We start from the raw sequence: 15,613 nt of genomic DNA, 5'->3' as shown, positions 1-15,613 counted from the left end.
TCTTTCCTCGCCGAACTAAAATATCATTTTGTGCTGTGCTTTGTCACTCTGCCGTATCTGACTCTGCGACCCCATGGACTGCAGCCCACCAGGCTCCTCTGTCCATGGGGATTCTCCAGGCAAGAATACTGGAATGGGATGCCATGCCCTCCTCCAGGGGATCGTCCCAACCCAGGGATGGAACTGAGGTCTCCCACATTGTAGGTGGATTCTTTACTGTCTAAGCCACCAGGTAAGCCCAAAATATCATCCCAGTTGTATGTTAAATTGTCAAATATAACTGGGCCCATTTCTGAAGTTCCTATTCTTTCTCAATTAACCTGTCCAGTAGAACTTCCAAGAGAAGTTCTACCACACTCTCTTCTGTTACATGTTTTTTTACTGGTCTCAGGAAATTCATTTCTAAGAATTAGAGAATCACTTTATCAAATAAAAAATCCTTGCTAATATTTTACTTGAACTTGCATTCAAATTATATTAACTGGAGAACTTCTAACCCAAGAATATAGTACGTCTTTTCTTTGGTGTCGTCTTGTCCTTCAATAAGATTTAGTTTTCTAATAGTTACGTGTCTTTATACTTACATTTATTTCTATTGTGAGTAGAGTATTTTCCCCATTTTAGATGCTCTTTTACAGTATAGAGAAAAACTACAGTTGTGTTTATGTAGCCCTCTCATTACCTTATTTAATCTAGTAGTTTTTAAACTACAATCTTATCAGAAAAAGGTTAGTTTTTCTCCTTCTCAAAAATGTATATAAATTATTTCATTTTGTCCCTAAATATAATTAATATAACTTCCAAGACTATGTTAAATAATAACAGTGACAGGAGATATCTATTTACTTCCTGATTTTAACTAAAATAATTTTTATGTTTCAGCATTTAATCAATTATTTCTGTTGTTTTGGGCAAGAGATATTTATTTTTTTTAAAGTAATTTCCACAAATTACTCTTTTACTTAGGACTTTAATTAGGACCAGCAGCTAACCTTTATAAAATCTAATTAGGATCACATGACTTTTCTCCTGCCTTTAATTTGTAAATGTACTGGATTATATTGACTGATGGCAACACTGAAACACCCATGTATTCTTAGAACAAATTCTATTCAACAGATGTATTTTTCTATCACTACATTGCTAAATACTCAGTGGTGATATTTAATTTAGAAATTACACATGCTCACAAGGGAAGTCGGTCTTTAGTTTTATTTTTGTGGCTATCTTTATAATATTTGATATTAAAGTTATACTACCTATATTAAATAAAATGAGACGTTCCCATCTTTTTCTATGATCTAGAATGGCTTACCTGAGAATTATATTAGAACTCAGCTGTAAACCCATCTGATCCTAATCTTTTTTAATTGTGGCAAAATATATATACAATTAATCATCTTTGTCATTTTTAAAGTGTACAGTTCAACAGTATTTAAGTACATTCACATTGTTGTGCAACCAACTTCCAGATCTCTTTTTTTTTTGGAGGCTAATTACTTTACAATATTGTAGTGGTTTTTGCCATACATTGACATGAATCAGCCATGAGTATACATGTGTTCTCCATCCTGAACCCCCCTCCCACCTCCCTCCCCATCCCATCCCTCTGGGTCATCCCAGTGCACCAGCCCTGAGCACCCTGTCTCATGCATCGAACCTAGACTGGCAATCTGTTTCACGTATGATAATATACATGTTTCAATTCCAGACCTCTTTTTATCTTATAAAACTGAACCTATACCCATGAAACAAGCTTCCATTCTACTCTCCAGGCCCTGGCAACTGTCCTCTACTTTTCTGCCTCTATTTTGACTATTGTATCATACGATATTTGTCTTTTTGTAATTTACTTATTTCATGTGCTTCCCTGGTAGCTCAGCTGGTAAAGAATTTGCCTGCAATGCAGGAGAACCCAGTTTGATTCCTGGTTCAGGAAGATCCACTGGAGAAGGGACAGGCTACCCACTCCAGTATCCCTGGGCTTCCCTTGTGGTTCAGCTAGTAAAGAATCCACCTGCAATGCAGGAGCCCTGGGTTCAATCCTTGGGTTGGGAGGATCCCCTGGAAAAGGGAAAGGCTACCCACTCCAGTATTCTGGCCTGGAGAATTTCATGGACTATACAGTCCATGGAGTCACAAAGAGTTGGACACGACTGAGCAACTTTCACTTTCACGTTCTATTTCATGTAGCATAACATCTTGAAAATTCACCCATTTTTGTAGCATGTGTTAGTTTCCTCCCTTTTAAAGGCTGAATAATATTCCATTATATGTATAGACCCTAATCTGCTCATCTGTTCATCTATTGAACACTTGGGCTGCTTCTACTTTTTGGCTATTATGAATAATGCTGTTATGAACATGGTACTATGTTATGAATAATACTATTTTTTTTTAATTTTATTTTATTTTTAAACTGAATAATACTATTATTATCTAATGAATAATACTATTATTATCTAATACTATTAACTAGTATTATCCAGACCCTGCTTTCAATTCCATAGGGTATATATACTCAGATGGAGAATTGCTGGATCATTTGATAATTCTATTTTTAATTTCTTGTGAGTTGTCACACTCTTTTCCATAGCTGCCTCATTATTTTGCATTACTGGAGTCTGTTTTCAATGGGAGATCATTCAACTAACAGTGGCTTAAAAAAACGTGGCTTTATTTTTCTCACACAAAAGCAGTCTACAGTGATGCAGTTCCTCAACAACGGCATCTAACTTTCAGCTTTTTTTTTTTTTTTTACACTTTTTATTTTGTATTGGGGTATGGTGGGTGGTGGTTTAATTGCTGAGTTATGTCAGACTCTTGCAACCTCGTGGACTGTAAGCCCACCAGGCTCCTCTGTCCATCAGATTTCCCAGGCAAGAATGCTGGAGTGAGTTGCCATTTCCTTCTCTAGGGGATCTTCCAGACCCAGGGATCAAACCTGTGGCTCCCACACTGCAGGCAGATTCTTTACCACAGGGAAGCCCACATTGGGCTTTTAACAAACAATGTTGCCTTCTTAATACAATGGTTTTGTTTGTTTGTTTGTTTGTTTATTTTAATTTTATTTTTTAAACTTTACATAATTGTATTAGTTTTGCCAAATATCAAAATGAATCCGCCACAGGTATACATGCTCTCTTGGTATAAAACTGCTGCTGCACCTCCAGCCCTCTTGACTGCATTCCAGTCAGGAAGGGAAAAATGCAAAGGACAATATGAACATTCCCATTTATATTGCCAAAACTGTCACACGGCCACTACTAGCTACAAGAAAACTTCAGAAATCAAATTTAGTTTTATGATTCTATAATAGATGCAACCAAGGAAGGAAAAGGTTGTGGCTAGGTATTGGGCCAGCCAACTACACCACTCCCTACCACTGTCTAATTTTTCAAATGTTCCACTTTTTTCCTGATCAATCTTGGCAATTTATATTTTTCTGAACATCATCCATAGATTTTCGATTTTTTAACTATGTAATTATTTGCTTATAAGGTTCTCTTAAAATTATTCTAATTTTCTCATTCCTAATCTGTATATGATTACTTCTTACTTTTCTTCCCTTCATTAGAGTTGCAGGGTTTATCTATTTTATTAGTCTTTCAAAACAACCAGTTTTTAGGTTGATTTACCCTTTTCTATTTAACTGTAGCTTTAAAATTTTTCATTATTGTTTTGCTTATTTTGTGGTTCCAATTTCTTAAAGTAATAAATTCCCTTATATTTCATTTTTCTTGTTTAATAACATATTTTCCTCTTGATATAGCTTTGCTAAGTTGCTTCAGTCGTATCCGACCCTGTGCGACCCCATAGACCGAAGCCCACCAGGCTCCGCCGTCCCTGGGATTCTCCAAGCAAGAACACTGGAGTGGGTTGCCATTTCCTTCTCCAATGCATGAAAGTGAAAAGGGAAATTGAAGTCGCTCAGTCAAGTCTGACTCGTAGTGACCCCATGGACTGCAGCCTACCAGGCTCCTCCATCCATGATATAGCTTTACTGTATCTCACAGATTTTGTGTTCACCATTTTTGAAACATTTTGTAATTTTCCTCTTGATTACTTGTTTGATCCCGAAACTATTGACAGGTACATTTCTTAATTTCTATGTAGACAAAAAAAATTTTGGTCACTATTTCTATTTCATTAAATTATGACCAAAATGATCTATAAAAATCTCTTAAAAACTACTGAGGTTTCCACTGTGGATAAGCATATGATCAGTTTTTACTCTTTCACAGCTAATTTAAATAATATCTCAAATTTATTGAGCATGTGTTTTATAAAGTTTATATTAACCTATTTAATCCTCTTAACAATGCTATGAAATAGTACTATTACTATACCCATTATTATTGATGAGAAAATTAAAGCATTAAAGCGTTTAAGTAACTTACTCAGAGCCACATTGCTAGTGTTAGAAATAGAATCTGGATTTAAGCTTACTGATTGAATTACCAATTCCTCTAAGTTATTGTTTTTGTCTACTTAGATGTGTCCAATTTTGAAAGACATACATACAGTGAAATGCTTCATTATAATTTCATTTCTGTTAACTAACCTTGTTTTAAATATTTAGGTAGTATGTGCTGCAAAGAGGTTTAAAATGGAGATCTTACTTTTTAATACATAATATCCTTCTCATGGGAGAAGGCAATGGCACCCCACTCCAGTACTCTTGCCTGGAAAATCCCATGGATGAAGGAGCCTGGTAGGCTGCAGTCCATGGGGTCGCTAGGAGTCCGACATGACTGGGCGACTTCACTTTCCCTTTTCACTTTCATGCACTGGAGAAGGAAATGGCAACCCACTCCAGTGTTCTTGGCTGGAGAATCCCAGGGATGGGGAAGCCTGGTGGGCTACGGTCTATGGGGTCGCACAGAGTCGGACATGACTGAAGTGACTTAGCAGCATCCTTCTCATGGGGTCACAAAGAGTCGGACACGACTGAGAGACTGAACTGAACTAAATATCCTTCTTTATTCAATTTACTCAATGCTTATTGAAAGCTTACTATATGGTTGAAGATTTTTAACCTTAAGGTTCACATTGTCTGATATTGTCACTCCTGTTTTGTCTGCATTTGCCAGGTGCTCATCCGTAATTTTCAACATTCAATTTTAAGACAATTTCTTACAAATGACATTTAGCTGAGTTTTGCCTTTTAAGCTGTGATGATCTTGGTCTTTTATTTATTAACATATAAATTTTACTTATGTATTTATTTTTGGCTACACTGGGTCTTCGCTGCTGCGTGCAGGCTTTCACCAGTTGTGGGGCACAGGCTTCTCACTGAGGTGGCTTCTCTTGCTGTGGAGCACAGGCTCTAGGCCACAAGGGCTTTAGCAGTTGCAGCACATGGGCTCAGCAGCGGTGGTGCACTGGCTGAGTTGCTCCACAGCAAGTGGGATCGGAATTCCTGGACCAGGGATCCGTGTCCCCTGCATTAGCAGGCAGATTCTTAGCCACTGGACCACCAGGGAAGTCTGATCTTGGTCTTTTAATGGGAAACTTAAATCTACTCATGTTTACTGTAATGACTGATTAGCAAGAATTTATTTCCCCCATCTTACTTTTTATCCTTTATTCTTTTCTTGCATTATTTTTGCTATTTGTTCCCATGTTAATTGAGTGTACTTTTAAACACTCTAGTCCCACCCAACTTCCTCCACCCACCAAGATACAATCTTCAGAATATTCTTCATCTCCTCACAGGTAAGATCTCTGGGACATATTCATTTCTCTCTCCATCTTTATTTCCCAGGTTTTGCTGAGTTAGGTTAGCACTGTTCATTCATTACAATTAGGTCTCTTCTAACACATGTGCTGCTGAGAGCACTTTCTCTGGTATGTTTACACGTGGAGCATGTCTTTGCATCTGCTTATCTGCAGGTTCCTGAAATGTAAATATCTTGGGAGGTAGTGCTTTTCCCTCGATTGCCTACAGCTCTTACTCTAGTCTCAACTAGTTTTATAGTCTGATACAAGCTTGATTTTTTTAAATGTATAAGGAATCTTTCTGAAGGGGGGGGTGACATATTTTAGCACTGCCTCTATAACCTAGGACTTAGGGAATTACAACTACATCTGTGTTCATGTTTGCCTTTTCTCATTAATCCTACATGGAACTGTGCGTGTCCTTTCAATTGGTAAATTAAGGTGGATCCTCAGTTTAAGAGACATTTTCTTTTTTAAAAGATTACTTCTCTGTGCTCCTTTTCCAATTTCTGAAAATTTTATTTTTCTCATACCAAGACTCCTGAGTCTACCTAAGTTTCTATTTTTCACTTTTCTTTTTTTTTTTTCCACTATTTTCTTATCTTTGCAATTCTTCCCCATCACTGAGATACTATTTCACTTGTCTTCCAGGTTATTAATGTGGATCTCAACAATGGCGATCCTATCCTTCAATCCATCTATCGCATTCTATAGTTTAGAAACACATACTTCTTTTCTTGGGAAAATATTCTTGTGAGTGGCATTACAGAGAGGGCCAACATCACACTGTATCTCCTTGAGTCTGTTTAGTCGCTCAGTCGTGTCCGACTCTTGGCGACCCCATGGACTGTAGCCACCAGACTCCTCTGTCCATGGGATCCTCCAGGCAAGAATATGGGAGTGGGTTACTGCTGGGAGTGAGCTCCACCCGTGGCAAAGGTCACGAGGAAGGAGGCTTGGCGTATGCAAAGGTGGGATCGAGCCTCAGGAGTTCCCCTGGAAATTCTCGAGCATCTACCCCCAAAACCAGAGTCTGCCTACTTTCTGCTTTGTGCTCTCACCTACACCTCAAACTTTACGGGGGGCTGTCCCCCACTACCTCTCTCTGAAAAAAGAGTTAGCTTACAGCTCCAGTTAATAATTCCTGGGTGTGACAGTGTTTCAACCTACAAACTCCTTTGGAAATCCTCTAGCCTGCCTGAATAGGTTTTTCTGGCCACATGTGATTGCTCAGAGCCTCCCAACTGTGAGAGGCATGAGCTGTTCTAAACTAAGCAGTTAAAAGATTGATTAGAAATTGTATTGGTGAAGGGTTTTTCACTTGTTGGGCCAATGTTTGCTGCTAAGTCTCCATATCCCTTACCTGCTGTGTCCCTGGCAGTGTATTGATTAATATAATTGGTGTAAGTAGTAGCTTTAATGTTTGTAACCTGGGACCCTTGAGTTAATTCTTTTTCTTGTTATAGCCCACCACACCTTTGCTCTGTAGGAATGCAACTTTATCTAATGCTTTTGGAGGGTGGCGCTTGACTTATCACCTTTAGAGAAAAATAAGTTTTCTGAAGAAAGGGTCTTAAAATGTTAACAGGCCTCCGGGCCAGAAGATGATGCAAATCACCTAAGCTTTTGCATATGATAAGTTTGCAGGAAGAAAGCCTGGCTTACTGCATGACTCTACCCCTTCCCCCATTATCCTCTATGCATAACTTAAGGTATAAAAACTACTTTGGAAAATAAAGTGCGGGCCTTGTTCACCGAAACTTGGTCTCCCCATGTCGTTCTTTCTCTCCCCTTCTGGCTGAATTATTCAGCCTCTCTTCTCCACTGAATTTCCTCACTGAGCTATCCTTATTTCAGCCTCTTTTCTTCACTGAATTTTCCTACTGAGCTATCCTTATTCTATTACTCTTTATATCCTTAATTAACGTTTAATTAAGCAGTTGTTTCCTGATCCTCGCCAACGCCGTCCCCGCTTCGAATTCCCTGGATCCACCGGGGCTGGACCCCGGCAGGTTACCATTCCCTTCTCCAGGGAATCTTCCCTACCCAGGGATTGAACCCAGACCTCCCACACTGCAGGCAGATTCTTTACCGTCTGAGCTACCAGGGAAGACTCCGTATCTCTTTAATGCTTCTAGTTTTTTGTTCAAGTGTTGATGGCTCCTGGAATACCTTAAATGCATTTATGCGTTTTTTTGCCTATTTGAGGTTCAGGTATGAGTGTTGAAGCACCCCTAGTGGCAGATGCCCCACAAATATTCTCTACGCCCAAAGGCCAGCAACTGCAACAGAAAATTCCCAGTGCCCCACTCAGAGATGGAGGAAAAGATGTCTCTCTGGTCTCCCTGCTACTGCTACTGCTAAGTCGCTTCAGTCGTGTCCGACTATGTGCAACCCCACAGACGGCAGCCCACCAGGCTCCGCCGTCCCTGGGATTCTCCAGGCAAGAACAATGGAGTGGGTTGCCATTTCCTTCTCCCACAAACTCAGGAATGGGGGGGCCATAACCTACTAATATTTAGCTTATGGGGGTCAAGACTAAGCATATTTACATGGGACAAATATTTAACCTTCCTCCAGGACTCCCCTGGCTTCCCTGGTGGCTCCAGATGGTAAAGCGTCTGCCTGAAATGCAGAGAGAACCCGGGTTCAATCCCTGGGTTGGGAAGATCCCCTGGAGAAGGAAATGGCAATCCACTCTATTATTCTTGCCTGGAAAATGCCATGGATGGAGTAGCCTGGTAGGCTACAGTCCATGGGGTGGCAAAGAGTCGGACGCGACTGAGCTTGCTTTCCTTTCTTTCAGTATTCCCCTATGCCTGATTCTTCTCCCAGCTCTCTTCAAAGATCAAAAGAGAAGCCCTACCTCAGCTTTTCCTGGTGGCCTTTCCCAGAACCCAAGATCTCATTCACACCCAACTCTCCACTAGGGTCAGGTGAGAGACACACAGGTGGTAACCTAGTATAAACACGGACAGGAAACCACATTCATTCAAGCTGCCACCTTCCTGAAACTTCCCCTGTGCCTAGGCTTAAATTTGTAAAATCTTTAAAAGTTGAATTTCTGTATACCTTAGATCAAAGCATAGTTTGTGGTGTCATGTTTATAGAAAAAGATTAAAATTAGCTGAGTAACTTTGCCAGAACACCTCCTTGAATCAAAAATCAATCATTTGTATAAACAAAAGAAGAAAGCTAAACAGGAAAAATAAATAATCAAAAAGCATTATCCTGATTTAGTATCTCTTAAAGTTTACATTTCAAGTAAATTTGTGTGTGGGATTATAATATTCAAATAAATGATACTTTGGGTGGAAGCATTATTGAATTTCTTTTGTCATTTTCAGAAAGAATAATGTCTTTCTGAGCATGACACTGAAATCCAGAAGTTATAAAAGATTAATAAATTTGGTTACATAAAGATTAAAAATACATGTGTGACAAAACAAAGTTAAATGTCAAACAGTTACTGAATGGTAAAAAGGAATAACTTTTGATACACACAACATGAATTTCAAAAGCATTAGGTTAAATGAAGAAAGCATAAAACAGAAGACTACTATTGTATGATTATTCCATTTATATGAAATTCTAAGTGAGGAAAAGCTACAATGATAGAAAGTAGACTGAGCTGCCAGGTCCAGAGGTTCTACGGAGTCCAGGGGAAGGGACTGACTACAAACGAGCCCAAAGGAATTGTGTGGGGGTGGGTATGGAAATGTTGTATATCAGGATTTTGGTGGTGAATACATACACCTGTCAAAACTTACCGAACCGTACACTTAAAATTGGTGACTGTTACTGTATATAAATTATACTTCAATATAGCGAACAAAAAAAGCTGAATAAAAAGTATATTTACAACAAACATGCTAAGAAGTAATTTGCTTATTATACAAATAATTCTTAAAGTAGCTAATAGGACAAATAGCCTAATAAGTTCACAGAAGAAAAATTAATACATGAGTAAATAAACAAATGATAAATATATGAGTAAATGCTCAACCTCAGTTATAAGAAATGCATATTCAAACAATTAGATTATATTTTTTTCTTTACCAGGTTGGCAAAGATTAAAATATTTGCCAGTATCTAGTGCTGCAGTCTAGGGACATACACTCTCTACTTACAGGTTTTCTTTCAATGGGAATTTAGCAGCACCTATCAGCTTTTTAAATGCACACATCCTCAGACCCAGAAATCCCACATGTAGGAAATCGTCTTAGAGATGTAAGTAAAGGTATACTAACAACAAATATTTATATAGTGCTTACATTTTTGTCGGGCATTAGCATTTTATCTCGAATAGCTGATTTAATCTTTAAAGTAACTCTAAAAGGTTCAAGGTATGAAGGGGATAGGGAACTTGCACAAGATCATACTGCTGGTAAGTGGGCAAGTCAGGATTCAAACTAAGGCAGTGTGGCCATAGGATTTATACTCTCAGGCACTGCATTCCTTTCTCTTTCCAAAGGAAGTTGAATGCTGCCTCATTTGTAGTAACAAAAACCAAAGTGACACTGGTTAAAATCTATATAATAAAATAGCAGGAAGGACTCATTAAAAAACAAAGAGCTCTCTATATGCTAAATGAAAACATTGTCCATGTTGTGATACTAAGTAAAAAGCTTGTTGCAAACACAATCAATAGCAAAAGTCTATTATAAAACAAATCAGGAAAATAATACATAGACTTGCATATACCGAGAAAATTTCTGGAGTATATGCATCAAAGTATGTTTAAAAAAAACCAATGAGATGTAAGGATGGGTAAGGGAAAGATTTTTATTTTTTACTTTACTCCATTCTGCATAATTTGACTTCTTTAAACTAAAGGCATGGTACTTTTATTACCTAAGAAATTTGCTTAAAAACACATTAAAAACACAATTACTCTACTTAGTATTCTACAATTTTTACAAATGGATTTACCTTTAATTCTTGGATTAGTTGGGTTCTCCTGTCTCTTAAATTCTTTAACTCTTTCTCATCCCAGCATCTAGCCTTGGATTTTAAGTCACTTGACCCTCCAGAGATCACTCCAGATTTTAAAAATAATGTTCCATCAAGAGCTACTGTCTGTAAAATTAAAAATATTTTACCTTGGAGAAATGTACATGAAGAAGATAAAAACAGAATATAACACAACAACTTATACAGCTAAGAATATGTAGTTAAAAAAAGCTATTTACTGAACTCTATTATAAGACAACTAGCTCATGAGGGACACCAGCCAACAAACTCAAGTACAAAGCTCTGTTTTGTATTTCAGGCACAAATGAGTAGCAATATAAAAAGTTCAAAATAAAATTATATGTTAGTTCCAAACATATTCAGTATTGAGAAGAAAAAAAACCAAGAGTATTTGTATTTAATATCTCATACTTTGCATTATGTAATATTGTATTTTAAAGACTCTGACATCACATGTCAAAGACATTCTTTGAAAAGAGCCTTAGTTACTTTAGAATATCAAATATACCATGTACTCTAAAATGAATATTAAACTGGACCCCAAATTTTAACTGAGTCAAATGTATAAAACAGCTTGAAATTTATAGTCTTGCTTTATGGAACAAATGAAAGCAATTCTCAGTGTTTTTAAAATGTTTCTAATTAATTAGTCAAAGCGGAGGAGACAGCCTGTGGAGGAGTAAAGCCACGTAACGTAAACTAATTTTTAAAAAAGCCAACAGGAGCCTCATTCATTCCTAGATTCAGACACTCTGTGTGCCTGCTGTGTTTGAGACATTCTGTACTGGGGACTGGAGTGACCAAAAGAGAGTCCAATATGGCACTGACCCTTATGAGTCAGACTAGTAAGGAAAAGAAACATATAAACATATCATTACAACGGAAAGTATGAGACAAGAGAAACACAGTAATCTGGAAGCATAAAACTGGGGTGTTCCAACCCAGCCTGGAAGGTTCACAGAAGGCTTCCAGAGGCGGTGAAGGCTTTCACTGTGTCTTATCAAAAGTATGAGTTAGAATTAGATTAATCATATTTAACAGAAAACTTAGCTTCTCTCTCTTTTGCAATTACAGAGGTAAACATTCCAGTGTGCGTATGGCGGCTGCACAGCTAACCCACACTCCTCTCATACCGCTCTACCACCCTTAGTATTTTACTTGGATTACCCCTCAGAGGAGACACGCCTTTTATTTTCTGGAAGGCATTGGGGCTCCCTTCCCTCCCAACTGTTAGCTTGGCAACGAGATTTTTCATCAGGTCTGAACTCAGGAAAGACACTAGATCTCTACCAGACACCAACAGCAATGGCATGGAAACTGAACTCCTGTAGGTGGTGTCTGGTCCAGAAAGAAGTTTCCCTGACTAGGAAGCCCACTGTTACATGATCACCTTACTCCTCTGACCTCTCCATAAAAGCTTCCCTCTCTTGGAACACTTTTAGCTCATGCCATTTTTGCCTAGCAAAGTACACCTATACAGAATGAAAGCTGACGAACTACACAGGCTCCACTGCTCCTCTGCCTTTCAGCTGTTCTCAATAAAGTTTACTTTTGCATCCACACTGTGTGTCACTAGTGATGTGTCAAGTGTCTCTTATTTGACAACCTTCAACGTCATTCTGTAGTCCAAGATGACTCCTAGAGCTCTAGCTACTGTGTCTGTACTTCAGGAAAGAAAGGCAAGAGTGAGGCTGCTAGACAGGGCAGATCACAGAGCTCTTTGTATGTCATCACAGGAAGAATGCGGATCAAACACAGCTGAGGACTGACGGGGTGTGTGGAGGGGCTGGAGATTAGCACTGTCTGACAGCAAACGAGACAGATGGTGAGATGTGAACTTTAAACAGACTACTCTAGCAACCATATGGAAAATGGATTGACTGGTCCACCTGAAGCCAGAGGTGATGGTATGAAATCAGCCAATAATATCTAGGGTAAAGAAAAGGAAAAAGATTTTGAGATATATTTAGGTGGTGTAATTATAAAAGTATGGGAACTGCAGAGGTTATAAGGAGATTCATGAGTAAAAACCAGAATTTCATTTGGTTAGAAGAGTGGTACTAAGAATTGAGATCAATATTTAGAAAGAACACGAGTTTAGTTTTATACATGATAATTTTACAATGTGGGCTAACATTTTACCTATTGATAATGTATATCTTGACTATTTCCTAAAAGAAATTCTTTTATAGATTAAAATAAAGATTATTGTACTAAATATAAATATACAATAAGACAGCTACAAATAGGTAGTTCAGTTGCTCAGTTGTGTCTGACTCTTTGCGACCCCATGAATCGCAGCACGCCAGGCCTCCCTGTCTATCACCAACTCCCGGAGTTCACTCAGACTCACGTCCATCGAGTCAGTGATACCATCCAGCCATCTCATCCTCTGTCATCCCCTTCTCCTCCTGCCCCCAATCCCTCCCAGCATCAGAGTCTTTTCCAATGAGTCAACTCTAACCATGAGGTGGCCAAAGTACTGGAGTTTCAGCTTTAGCATCATTCCTTCCAAAGAAATCCCAGGCCTGATCTCCTTTAGAATGGACGGGTTGGATCTCCTAGCAGTCCAAGGGACTCTCAAGAGTCTTCTCCAACACCACACTGCAAAAGCATCAATTCTTCAGTGCTCAGCTTTCTTCACAGTCCAACTCTCACATCCATACATGACCACTGGAAAAACCATAGCCTTGACTAGACGGACCTTTGTTGACAAAGTAATGTCTCTGCTTTTCAATATGCTGTCTAGGTTGGTCATAACTTTCCTTCCAAGGAGTAAGTGCCTTTAATTTCATGGCTGCAGTCACCATCTGCAGTGATTTTGGAGCCCCAAAAAATAAAGTCTGACACTGTTTCCACTGTTTCCCCATCTATTTCCCATGAAGTGATGATGGGACCGGATGCCATGATCTTCATTTTCTGAATGTTGAGCTTTAAGCCAACCTTTTCACTCTCCTCTTTCACTTTCATCAAGAGGCTTTTTAGTTCCTCTTCACTTTCTGCCATTCAGATCAGATCAGATCAGTCGCTCAGTCGTATCCGACTCTTTGTGACCCCATGAATCGCAGCACGCCAGGCCTCCCTGTCCATCACCAACTCCCAGAGTTCACTGAGACTCACGTCCATCGAGTCAGTGATGCCATCCAGCCATCTCATCCTCTGTCGTCCCCTTCTCCTCTTGCCCCCAATCCCTCCCAGCATCAGAGTCTTTTCCAATGAGTCAACTCTTCCCATGAGGTGGCCAAAGTACTGGAGTTTCAGCTTTAGCATCATTCCTTCCAAAGAAATCCCAGGGCTGATCTCCTTCAGAATGGACTGGTTGGATCTCCTTGCAGTCCGAGGGACTCTCAAGAGTCTTCTCCAACACCACAGTTCAAAAGCATCAACTCTTCGGCACTCAGCCTTCTTCACAGTCCAACTCTCACATCCATACATGACCACAGGAAAAACCATAGCCTTGACTAGACGGACCTTTGTTGGCAAAGTAATGTCTCTGCTTTTCAATATGCTGTCTAGGTTGGTCATAATTTTCCTTCTGCATATCTGAGGTTATTGGTATTTCTCCCCGCAATCTTGATTCCAGCTTGTGCTTCTTCTAGCCCAGTGTTTCTCATGATGTACTCTGCATAGAAGTCATATAAGCAGGGTGACAGTATACAACCTTGATGTACTCCTTTTCCTATTTGGAACCAGTCTGTTGTTCCATGTCCAGTTCTAACTGTTGCTTCTTGACCTGCATATAGGTTTCTCAGGAGGCAGGTCAGGTGGTCTGATATTCCCATCTCTTGAAGAATTTTCCACAGTTTATTGTGATCCACACAGTCAAAGGCATTGGCATAGTCAATATGGCAGAAATAGATGTTTTTCTGGAACTCTCTTGCTTTCTCGATCCAGCGGATGTTGGCAACTTGATCTCTGGTTCCTCTGCCTTTTCTAAAACCAGCTTGAACATCAGGAAGTTCACGGTTCACATACTGCTGAAGCCTGGCTTGGAGAATTTTGAGCATTACTTTGCTAGCGTGTGAAATGAGTGCAATTGTGCAGTAGTTTGAGCATTCTTTGGCATTGCCTTTCTTTGGGATTGAAATGAAAACTGACCTTTTCCACCCCAGCTACAAATAAGAGATAACAAATTAAACTAGATGAAAAAAGAAAGTATAAATAATTTAGACTATGATGAGAAGTCAATTAATTCAATCAAAAAGAAAAATAAAAATTATTAAATATATTGGGATAGATAATCACCCATTTGGGGGGAAAAGCTAATATCTACATCTAATAATACATATTAAAATTAATTCTAGATTAAAATTAAAATATAGAAGTGATATCATTAAAAAATGTAGTAAATACATACTTGATCTCATGGTAAAGACCCAATTATACATATATCAATACCTACAAAGGCTAAGAGTAATATAGCTGACTATCAAATATCACTAGATCTTTCAAGAGTTTGGTTGCCAGACTTAACAAAGAGGAATACAGGATGCCCAGTTAAATCTGAACTTCCGATAAACAACAAATAACTTTTAAATTTATGTCCAAATATTTGATCTGGCAACTCTATAGAACATGTTAGGGATGGTTTTCACATTCCATTATTTTGGGGGGGGGGTCCACCACATGGCATGTGGGATCTCAGTTCCCCCACCAGGGGCTGAACCCATGTCCCCTGCACTGGAAGTGCGGAGTCTTAACCACTGGACCACCAGGGAAGTCCCAATTTTCCTTTTTGAGCTCTATTTTCCAAACTGAACATTTATTAACTTGTTTTTTGAATGTGTAAAAGTCAAATGTGACACACACACACAAATTTGTGGGCTGGCTTGGCAAGAAGAGAGAGAAGTGTATCAAGAACTTTGAACTAAGAATCTGTCATAACACATATGCTATTCTATGCCAGCTCTCTCTTTCC

The 15,613-nt window shown here is 38.9% G+C and overlaps 1 protein-coding gene across 5 annotated transcripts in view; it reads right to left on the bottom strand.

Annotated features, from left to right (window-relative positions):
- Window positions 1-15,613, bottom strand: part of SMC1B (structural maintenance of chromosomes 1B) — an 82,302-nt gene that overhangs the window by 33,643 nt on the left and 33,046 nt on the right. For all 5 annotated transcript variants that reach the window (XM_055563321.1, XM_055563460.1, XM_055563184.1 and 2 more), the window contains one exon: window positions 10,654-10,800. In XM_055563321.1, coding sequence (XP_055419296.1) covers window positions 10,654-10,800 — 147 coding nt within the window. The remainder of the gene's footprint in view (window positions 1-10,653; window positions 10,801-15,613) is intronic.

This window comes from Bubalus kerabau, chromosome 1 (assembly GCF_029407905.1).
Source record: "Bubalus kerabau isolate K-KA32 ecotype Philippines breed swamp buffalo chromosome 1, PCC_UOA_SB_1v2, whole genome shotgun sequence".
NCBI lineage: Eukaryota > Metazoa > Chordata > Mammalia > Artiodactyla > Bovidae > Bubalus > Bubalus kerabau.
This window is presented reverse-complemented; position numbering and strand designations above follow the sequence as displayed.